This window comes from Melospiza georgiana, chromosome 21, assembly GCF_028018845.1.
Source record: "Melospiza georgiana isolate bMelGeo1 chromosome 21, bMelGeo1.pri, whole genome shotgun sequence".
In the NCBI taxonomy this organism is placed as follows: domain Eukaryota; kingdom Metazoa; phylum Chordata; class Aves; order Passeriformes; family Passerellidae; genus Melospiza; species Melospiza georgiana.
The window spans coordinates 2,475,309-2,486,528 of NC_080450.1; the positions used below are offsets into that span (position 1 = coordinate 2,475,309).

General features: G+C 48.7%; 1 protein-coding gene across 1 annotated transcript; it reads left to right on the top strand.

Annotated features, from left to right (window-relative positions):
* The first annotated feature begins 93 nt into the window (after nt 1–93).
* LOC131092408 (ABC-type organic anion transporter ABCA8-like) lies at nt 94–3,960 on the top strand. The gene is made up of 6 exons (XM_058039088.1): nt 94–249; nt 1,521–1,640; nt 2,732–2,872; nt 3,097–3,176; nt 3,257–3,312; nt 3,862–3,960. The coding sequence occupies exons 1-6, from the start codon at nt 104–106 to the stop codon at nt 3,958–3,960; spliced, it is 642 nt and encodes a 213-aa protein (XP_057895071.1). The 5' UTR covers nt 94–103.
* The last annotated feature ends 7,260 nt before the right edge of the window (nt 3,961–11,220 follow it).

An 11,220-nucleotide genomic window follows, 5' to 3' on the forward strand; every position in this document is an offset into this window, starting at 1 on the left:
GGGAATGCCTCGTGCTGGGTGGGGTGATGGAAATGAGCCTTCCCCAAACCCTCATTTCATAAAGCACAATTGCCATAAATGAGGAGGTGCTGTCCACAGCTGCATGGGGGCACAGTGCCAGGAGGTTTGGCTGAGTCCCTTCTCCGTGTCACAGCTGTGTGTGGCACTGTCCTTGCTGGGCAACCCCTCCGTGCTGCTCCTGGACGAGCCCTCCACCGGCATGGATCCCAACGGGCAGCGCTGTGTCTGGTGAGCAGGAAAAATGATACAGAGAAGTGTTCTGAAAGCTTTGTTCTGATTCTTATTACTCTTTATTTTAGTTACTTTTCTTTGTACCCTTTTAAAGTTTTGAGGTTACTCTGCCTTCCTCCTAATCCCACCTCACAGAAGGAAGTGAGTGCATTAGTAATTACACCACACTCATTAGCCATAAAAATCTCAAAATTGGAGAAATCTCGAATTACCAAACCAGAACTACTACACTGAATTGGTGTTCCCACCATGGAAAAGGGATGGAAAGCCAAAAGGAGGTATTAAAAGTTACATGGAAAGGGTTTTACCCCATCCACAGACGGTGCTGTCCTTCACGTTGCAATGGTTCTGTTGGAAGATACATTTCTTGTCTCTCTCTAACTCAGGGATGAAAAATTATTTAACCTTCATCCTTTTTGCAAGATTCAGGACAGTCCTAAATGGGATTTGGGAGAATTCATGAAGAGACATGAGTCAAAAGTATTTTTTGTCATTATTTCAAAGCATTTCAGTGTGCTCATTAATCTAAAGTTGCTCCACGTGAAAATTTTGTTCTTATTTTTGGAAAAAGGCATTTAGATGGACAAAGAACAATGAATGTCATGGACATATTTTCTGAAAAATATCTTTTCTAGGATTTTTCTCCTGAGAAGCTGAGAAGCCTCAGAAAAGAAATGTAAACAATAATTATCTGATTGCTTGGAATGTGGGCTGGAGATGATTTACCAACAGGTTCATCTTTGATGGGTCTCATGTGGCTGTTTTTAATTAATGACTAATCACAGGTCCAGCTGTGTCGAGGCTGTGAGCAGTCACAAGATTTTATTATTCATTCCTGTATTTTTCCTTGCTAGCCTTCTGATGAAATCCTTTCTTCTATTATTTTAGTAGAGTTTTAATACATCAATATGATATAATATAATATAATATAATATAATATAATATAATATAATATAATATAATATAATATAATATAATATAATATAATATAATATAATATAATATAATATAATATAATATAATATAATATAATATGATATAATATGATATATTATAATATAATATAATATAATATAATATAATATAATATAATATAATATAATATAATATAATATAATATAATATCCTAATAAATCAGCCTTCTGAAACATGGAGTCAAGATTCTCATCTCTTCCCTCTTCCTGGGGACCCACAAACACCACCACAAATTATATTTCTAGGAGTGTTGGATTTTGTTTTATTTTATTTTTTTTCACTCTGATCCTCAGGAAAACCATCCGGGATGCCCTGAAAAGCCAGGAGTCGGGAGCCATCCTGACCACACACTACATGGAGGAGGCAGAGGCCGTGTGTGACCGTGTGGCCATCCTGGTGTCAGGGCAGCTCCGGTGGGTGACAGCACCTGGCTGGGCTGGAGCTCACCCAGGCTGCTCCTCCTGCCTGGGGTTGCTATTGCAATAATACCAATATTGCAGATGGAACATGCCTGAGCTTGTCTGGCCCTTGGTGCTGAACCAAACAGTGGCACTGTGGTGTTTCACCCCACAGACACTTTTGGCTGTGGGTGTGTGGTGTTTCACCCCACAGACACTTTGGGCTGTGGGTGTGTGGTGTTTCACCCCACAGACACTTTGGGCTGGCTGAGTGTGTGGTGTTCACCCCACAGACACTTTGGGCTGGCTGAGTGTGTGGTGTTCACCCCACAGACACTTTGGGTTGGCTGGGTGTGTGGTGTTTCACCCCACAGACACTTTGGGCTGGCTGGGTGTGTGGTGTTTCACCCCACAGACACTTTTGCCTGGCTGGGTGTGTGGTGTTTCACCCCACAGACACTTTGGGCTGGCTGGGTGTGTGGTGTTTCATCCCACAGACACTTTGGGCTGGCTGGGTGCTGCAGCTGGGCACTGGGGACAATTCCAGGCCTGCAGGAGCTCTGGTGGTGCTGGGATGGAGCTTCCCCCCATAACAGGGGCTGCTCCTCAGGTTTCCCTCTGTGGAGATGCTTTGAGGCGATGGTGAAGGAAAGGAGTCGGTTCTGATGGAGGGTTTGGATGCAGAGCTTTATTCTGGCCCACAGGCCTCTGAGTGCAGCACCAGCTCCAGCAGAACTCCCTGAGCCCGTGGTTGCTGCTCCTTTAACCCCGGGCAGAGGGGCAGGGAAGGGGCAGGGAGCCATAACCAGGTACAGGAGGGGATGGACAAAGGGACAAGGGACACCTGGATGGCCCAATGCCCCCCAGGGGTAGAGGGCATCCTGTGAATCTGCCAATCTTCTGGAATGCCAGGATTGGCAGACAGTGCTGGGAGGGGAAAGGAGAGGTGACTGGCACACCTGGGAGGGAATTATCAGGGAGGGATCCGAGGTTCTGATGTAAGCCCTGAAATCACAACATTTCATGAAGTGTGCCATGGTTTCCTTCTCAGGAAGGAGCAGGTGCTGAGGTGACAATGATTTCACTGTCACCTCCCTGCCCTGCAGGTGCATTGGCTCCATCCAGTACCTGAAGAACAAGTTTGGCAGAGGATATCTCCTGGAAATCAAGGCCAAGGATGCAGAGAGCTCTGATGCTCTGCACGCTCAGGTTCTGAAGATTTTCCCGGGTGCAGCCCGCCAGGACAGGTAACTGAAAAACGTGGGATGAGGAGGGGATTCAACACTGCCTCATCCCTGAGAACATCCCTGGCGGGATGGCCAGACACAGCTGGAGAGGGACGAACAGCTCCCTGATTTATAATGTCACCACAGCCAGCTCTCCTGTGATCCCAGCAGCAGGACACCCATAAAGGTTTGACCCCAGAACCTCAGTACAGAGCCAGAATCACCTTTTCTTCTGTTTCCTCAAGGTTCCCCTCTTTGCTTGTCTACAAGGTCCCAATGAGAGATGCCCTGCCCCTGTCCCAGTCCTTCTCCAAGCTGGAGGAAGGTAAGAGCAAAACCAGGTGACTTTTTCAAAATGCAGAACAGCAACTGCTCATTTTCAACATTTTCCCCATTTCTCCGCAGCCAAACGAAGCTGCGGCCTCGAGGAGTACAGCTTCTCCTTGAATACTCTGTCTCAGGCAGGTGAATTTTATTTGTGCTGTAAAGGCAGGAGCAGGGACAAAAGCTGCAGCCAAACCCAGACTGGTGCAGTGGCCAAAAGGCAGCTCCACCAAAAAACTGCCTGAGGGTTCTGGGTGAGGAGTTCTCTACTGGCAAAATGGTGGGAAATGGTTTGGGTTTTTTACTGCTGGGATTTTTCATGGTTGGAACAAGTCTGGATGAAATCTCAGACCCCACTTGTTGGAGGAAAGCACACAGCACACCCAAGGAGGGAGCTGCCCATGCCCAGCCCCTCTGGGTGCCCTGGAAACAACAGATTATTTATTGCTGCTAGTACAAGGCTGATGGCAAAGATGAGGAACGTTTAAGTCAATGCATTGGTGGGGAAAACCTGTATGGAAATACCTACAGGCAGGGGGTACCTGTCTGGTTACTCCAGAGAGCACAGGAGGCTCAGCTCCTGCTCCCAAAAATCCTCCCCAGACCCCTCCAAGTACTGCAGAGCTGTGCCTCCTGCAAAGGAGCATCACAGATAAATAACCCAAGCATTACCTTGCTCATTTCAGGTGTTTCTGGAGCTCTCCCGAGAGCAGGAAAAGGAAAACTTTGATCTGACTTTGGATGGGACTTTTGACTGGAAGCAGCTGCAGCAGGAGGACTGTTGAATGCTCATTTATGCACTGCTCAGTATTAACCAAGCTGCACATATTTACTGCCACTCTCAGTGTACCACGGGGAGGGGAAGAGGCTCCTCTGTGCTGCAGAAGATGTTTCACCTGCAGGGCTCTCTGCTCCAAGCTGCACTTGCAAAGCTGCCTGATCCAATAGTGCCTGCCCTGGTGAGAGCCCTTGGCAAGCCAGGCAGGGTGAAGCAGGAGGACTGGAAGCTTTGCAGAAAGGAGGGTCCCAATCCATCCCTGGGGATGAAAAATCTCTCTGGATCTGGAAATCTGGACGTGCTCTGCCCTCCTGGGTTCCTCTCCCACCCATGTCTGGGACTCTGCCTGTGATGTGTTCTTACTGGAATTTGCATTATTTTATAATGCAATTATACCATTTTTATACCCTTCCAATAAATGCCTCTATAGAACAAACTGTTCATTCTCATCTGTCATCATTGCTGGGGACCCTGAGGAGCAGCGCCAGCTGCCTCCCCTGGGGATGGGGTGTGATGGTGTTCACAGGGGACTGAGGATGAGGGAAGAGATGAGGATCTGACTCCATGTTTCAGAAGGCTGATTTATTATTTTATGATATATATTATATTAAAACTATGCTAAAAGAATAGAAGAAAGGATTTCATCAGAAGGCTGGCTAAGAATAGAATAGAAAAGAATGATAACAAAGGCTTGGGCTGTGATTGGCCATTAATTACAAACATCCAACATTGGCCAATCACAGATGCACCTGTTGCATTCCACAGCAGCAGATAACCATTGTTTACATTTTGTTCCTGAGGCCTTTCAGCTTCTCAGGAAGAAAAATATATTATATTATACTTTAATGGTCCCTGCCAACCCAAATTACTCAGTGACTTCCCTCCTTTTATCCCTGTGCCCAGCTTGCTTGCAAAGGTTAAATCTCTGCCATAAAATGCTCAGTTCTCTCCAGGCAGTCCCAGTGGTGGCTGTGTTGCAATCAGTGCTTGTGCACATCCCACACTCAGCTCCAAAACACATTTTGACAGTTGGAGGTCACATCTTCAGAGACACCCTGGTTGCTTCCTTTTTCCTTTTTCTTTTTTTCTTTCTTTTTTTTTTTTTTTTGTACAATTAAAAAGAAACTTTTGTAATTGTGTTGTTTATTAACTACTTTGTGTTTTATAGTTTTATTACAATATATTGCACAACAGCTCCCTTCCTACCCTGCACCCCTGAGAAATGGGTAAATGAAGTCACCAAACATTTGTGTCACCTGTTCACACACGGCCCCAGGAAATGGGGATTCTCTGAAACAGAAGAGTTTTATTTGCTGCTCTGGGGTATCAGTAGCAGTGGAGAAGTCAAGCCACAAGCCTCCAGAGATAAATACCATTTATATGATCTGTTGCTGTTGGATTTTTTATTTCCTTCAGCTTTTTGTGGTTTGTGCCTCTGCAGATGCTGCTTTGAGTGGGTTTGTGAAATCCACTCTGCTCTGCCCTCTGTGTCCTGCTGTGACACAGAAATCTGGGAAACCTTTCCTTGACCACCCAGCACGATGGACCTGCTCCCTTGGCAGACCTTTGCGTGATGTAAAGACTCAAACAGCACCAAAATCCCCAGCAAACAAGTCCTGTCCCAGAGAGAGCATCTCTGGAGCTGGAGAAGGAAGGAGGAATTACTTCTGACACCAATTCTGCTGCTGCTCCTTCCAAGGAGCCACCACCCTTCCCCTCCCACAGCTCTGAGGGATCGTTCCCCCTGATATTGGACATTTTCCATTGCAGGGGAAGGTGAAGCAAGCAGAGCTCACTCCATCACCTCCTGCACAAGGAGGAGATGGAAAAGACCCCAAAGAGTCCCCAGATGGAGCTGTTGGAGCTGGGGCCTTGCCTCAGCATGGAGGGAAGGGGGACAGGGCTGGTGGCACTGCCGGCACACAGGGGACAGCTCCAGCTCCTGGCCCATGGCCAGCACTGGAAGAAAGGGGCTCTGTCCCCCGCACCAAGCAGAGTTTGCAGCTGGCAAGAGGGAACAAAGAAAAGTTGTCGAAAAGTTCACGCGGACTTAACTTTTCCATTGGGGAAAAAAAAAAAGAAAAAGAAAAGAAAGAACAAGAGAAGGGCTTCCTGGAAATGAACTGACTCCTCAAATATTCCCTTTGGAATTTGCCTCTCCCCTTGAGCTGACGGGCTGAGGGAGGAGGAACACCCCCAGGAGCTCTGCCTGTGAGAGGAGGGGCTGGCAGATCCTGCTGGGATGTGCATTCCTGCTCCAGCACGAAACCAGCCCCACAACTGCCCCAATTCTGATTATTCTCCCCATTTCCCAGCCCCGCACAAGGGTCCTCTGCTGCTAAAGCTGGAGCAGGGCCTGAGGGTGAATCCATCCTCCCTATGGTATTTACAGGGACCCTCATGGCAGGGTGGAAGGAATGATGAATCTGACTCCATGTGCTCAGAAGGCTAATTTATTATTCTATTCTATTCTATTCTATTCTATTCTATTCTATTCTATTCTATTCTATTCTATTCTACTCTATTCTATTCTACTCTATTCTGTTCTAGAATGCTATACTAAACTACACTAAAGAATACAGAAAGGATACGTACAGAATGCTAAAAAGATAATAATGAAAACTCGTGACTCTCTCCAGAGCCCTGACACAGCTTGGCCCTGATTGGCCAAAGAGTGAAAACAACTCACAGCAGAATCCAATGAAACAATCACCCGTGGGTAAACAATCTCCAAACACATTCCAAAGCAGCAAAACACAGGAGAAGCAAATGAGATAAGAATTGTCTTCCTTTTTCTCTGAGGCTTCTCAGCTTCCCAGGAGAAAAATCCTGGGCAAAGGGATTTTTCAGAAAATATCAATGTGACATTCCCAGCCTGGGGTGAATCCATCTTCCCAGGGTATCCCCCACTGCTCCTTGCAGGAACCCAGCAAGAACTCAGCCTGACCAACAGAGAGATTCTCATTTTTTACATTTCATAATGCCCCCTTTTATCCAGAAAAAGGACAAAGCACACAAAGGGCCATTCAGCAGCTGCCTCCAGTGCTGATCCCCAGGCACCAATCCCAAATTGTCCCCCCTCAGTGACAGTGAGGAGCAGCCCAAGCCTTCAGGGCCAGGTGAGAAAAACTCACCCTGTCCCCCCTGTATCCCCCTGCAGGCACCTCCAGAGCTTGGAGCTCAGCTGGGCCAAAAACACCCTTTGTTCCAAACAACCCAGGGGACAACAAACCCCAAAACAACAGGAGACAGGAGTGACACCAAGGAGAAACTCCTTGTGTGTGTCCTGGGAGGAAAGGCACCATGAGCAGGGGGTGTCACCTGCTCTGGGCACCTCCAGCCCCTTCAGCACAGCCCCTGCCCCAGAGCAGAGCCAGATGTTCCCCTGATGCCTTGAGCAGGCTGAGCTGGAACAGAGCTGGGCAGAGTTACAGAATAAAGCAGGGATTATTCAAAGCATCTCCTCCATGGATCCACCTTGGGCAGCACAAGAGCCCAGCCAGGGCTGCACCCAAAATGAACCAAAATGGTCACAAAGTGAACCCAAGATGAACCAAAATGGTCCCAAAATGCATGACCAGGCACGGGGTCTCTCCCTGGGATCAGCTCTGCTCCATTTGCACCTTGCAGTTCATTGTCCCATCCCAGCTTTAGCCCAGGCAGTCCCACCCTGCTTGTTTTTCTCTCTCCAGCCCACGGTGTTTGTGCTCCTGGGCTGAGATTTGGATCATTTGTCCTTGGTGCCCAGCTGGAGCGGGAATTGTTTTGTCTCCCTTCTCTGGGCACAGAGCTCAGCATGCCCTAATATGAAGCCTAGACTTTCATACTAAGGCAGAACAGAATGTGAAAAATAAAAGAGCTGAACCTGAGGCATCACTCCAAGCAGCAGAATTGAGGCAAGGCAGATGCTGGCAACCTCCACAGCTCAGAGGCCAATTCTCTTTTTCCATTCACTTGAGACAAAATAGAAAATGGGGGCTGGATTCTGTGTCCACGTGTGGAGGGGAGCAGGGTGGATCAGCTCCTCAGCCTGGGAGTACCAGGCTGCTGGAAAAGCATCTCTCAGCTTTTAATCTTTAAAGCATTTCAGCCCGAATCACTCTGCAGGTGAAGCTGAGAAGGATTTTCCTCCTGCTCTGCTGCTTCCTGATTCATCTCAGCGCCTCAAACCCCTTTGGAGACTTCCAGCCCCAAATATTCCCTTTAGCAACAGATGGCTCAAATATCAGGCAGAAGAGGATGTGTGGCTGTAGCAGCAGCCAAACCCAACAAAGCATTTGCCTCAAAGCAGGAGGAAGGACAGCGTGTCCAGCTGGGAAAAGCAGGAAATGTTTTCAGAAAGAGTGAAAGAAGGGACGGAGAAGGGGATGATTGTGTAAGACATGATGTTTCGATTAGAACAGCCCTGAATGATAGCAGCAGTTCATGAACTCGTGTTCCAGGCAGAGTGGGGATGTTGGATTTGTTCCTCTGCAGCTCCATCCTGGCACAGACAGCAGATGGGTTTATGAAAGGTGAGGGGGGATGTGGGCTGTGCATCAGCTGAACATCAGTGCAGGAACTGTGCAGGAACTGATGCAGGAACTGTGCATCAGTTCCTCACCCAGGAACACCCCTGGGTGTCTGTGACCCCAGTGGGCAGCACTGGCAGGAGGATGGAATCCACCCCTCATGCTGGGATTTGTGTTTTCACGATGAATTTTGGCTGTTTGAAAATACCAGGAGCCATTTGGGACAGTGTGGCAGCAGCTCTGTGGGCACAGAGAGAGAAACACAACCTTGCCAGGCATTATCCTGGGAAAGGCTGTGAGAAGATCAGAGAAAAGAATGAGAAACAATTCTTATCTTAACCTGCTGCACCTGGTATTGTGAACATGCAGAGATTTGTTCACCAAAGGGTGATTTCTTAATTAGCCAATGGTGATGGTGTTTGGATTGGAGGAACAATTAAGTCCAGCTGTATCACAACTGTCTATAAAAGCAATGGTGTTCTTAATAAGGATTATTATTGATCAACCTTCTGTGATACATGGAATCAATGCTAATTATTACCTGGCTGCAGTGGTCCCAGTCGTTGGTTTCTCCGGGTCTGGATCGAAGGCACTTGAGACAGTAATTCATGTTGGAACTCAGGTGTTTATAATTTCTTATCAGCAAAACAGCCTCACAACCATGAGTTCTGCAGCTTTTCATTAGAAGGCACAAAATGGCCAACAATCTCTTGGTACAAGGTCTTTTAAGACTGAACTCTCCAATTAAGAACTGACACCTAAATTATTTTCCCTTTAACCCAATAACTGATCCCAATGTGGACTTTTCTGCCCAATTACAAAATGCTGCCCAAACCCATGAGGAAGAAGGAAGAAGCAGCATGGAGAAGAAACCCAGGACAACACCCTGTGCCTTTCATCTTGCTTCCATCCACAACACACTAAAAAATCCCAAAACCTCAATTTCTCACCTAAGTGACATACCTACAATACTCTATAATCTATTTCACACTTTTGTGGATTCCGGTCTATTCTGGAGCTAAGAAAACTTTCTCCATGGATAAGGGTCAAAGTCAGAGCTCCCCTGTGGGTCAGGGCACCCCAGAGCAGACACAGAAATATTCCCTGGGTTCCCACACCCGGCTGGGGATGCCTGACCACGACAGCAATTTCCCTGGAGGGGCTGGCTGGCCCAGAGGCGGGGATGGATGCCAGCAGAACACTGGTGCCAAAGGGAAACCATTCCCGACAGCCGGGATGTGGAGCAGGGAATGGGGGCCAGCAGAGCCTCTGGCCCTGGGGGGACACGGCCAGAGGGTGTCCCCACAGCTCCGGGCTCCTTTTTCCCTTCTCTCCAAGCCAAGCAGAGTTTGTGCCCTTTCTTTGTTCCTTTGTTTTGCACGCGAAAATAATTCCGCACAAAGGCTTTCCCAGAAAAGCCATGAGGGATTTTTCCTTGGCTTTCCTGGAAGGATGAATCACCCCGCTCCTTTTTTGGGGTGTCCTGGCGGCCCGGGGGGGGATGCGCGACCTGGTGTGACATCCGCGCTCGGGCTGTGCCACCTCCTGGTGGCAGCGGGCGGTGCATCCCTGAATCCCTGCGTCCCTGAATCCCTGCAACCCCGCATCTCTCTGTCTCTCCATCCCTGCATCTCTGCGTCCCCATGTCCCTGCAACCCCAAATCCCTGCATCCCTGAGTTCCTGAATCCCTTCATCCCCGCATCCCCACGTCCCTTAATCCCTGCATCTCTGAATCCCCACATCTCTGTGTCCCTGCATCCCTCCATTCCTTCATCCCTGCATCCCCTCATCTCTGAATCTTTGAATCTTTACAACCCTGAATCCCTGCATCCCCACATCCCTTTATCCCTGCATCTCTGTCCTCACTTCCCTGCATCCCTATATCCCCACATCCCTACCTCCCCTCCATCCCCACATCTCTCCATTACTGCATCCCTTCCCAAACCCCAGCCCCTTGCAGATCTGCATCACCAGGATTTTCTGGGTTTGTTGCCCAGCTGATCCAGCCCAACTTTTATTCCCAAGCTCAACTTTTATTGCCATGGCCTTACCTGCAGCTCAGCACCGCCACTGGGGTGCTTTGGGAAGGAGGAGATGGAGCAGCTGCCCCACAGGTGCTGGGATGAGGCTGGTGGCCCCTCAGGTGCTGGGATGAGGCTGGTGGCCCCACAGGTGCTGGGATGAGGCTGGTGGCCCCTCAGGTGCTGGGATGAGGCTGGTGGCCCCTCAGGTGCTGGGATAAAGCTGGTGGCCCCTCAGGTGCTGGGATGAGGCTGGTGGCCCCTCAGGCGCTGGGATGAGGCTGGTGGCCCCAGGGGTGCAGCAGCCACCAGCAGCAGCAGCAGCAGGGACGTTCCCTTCTCAGCCTGTCCCTGGTGGAGCTCTGAGCTCATTGATGCAGCAGAGTTTTGGGGGCAGACGTGTCTGTAATTCCCTTTGCCCAAAGGGAAATTGATATCAAATATATCCACTTGATACTGAAGGGAAAGAGAGAAAAATGAGTGGATGTTATTCCAATATATCCCTGTCTCTCCTCCAGTGCCAGCTTCCCTGAAATGCTGCTGTGCCCATGGCCAGGGGGGTTGGAATTAGGTGATTCCTAACCCAAGCCATTCTTTGATTCTGTATCACAGGAAGGTATCCCAGCCCTTCCTGCTGCAGTTTGGGATTGTGGCTATCTGCAAACTTTAATCCCTGCCCAGCTGAGGACAGAGGTTCTGCTCGGTGCTGCCAAATCAGACTCTCATTTTTTGCA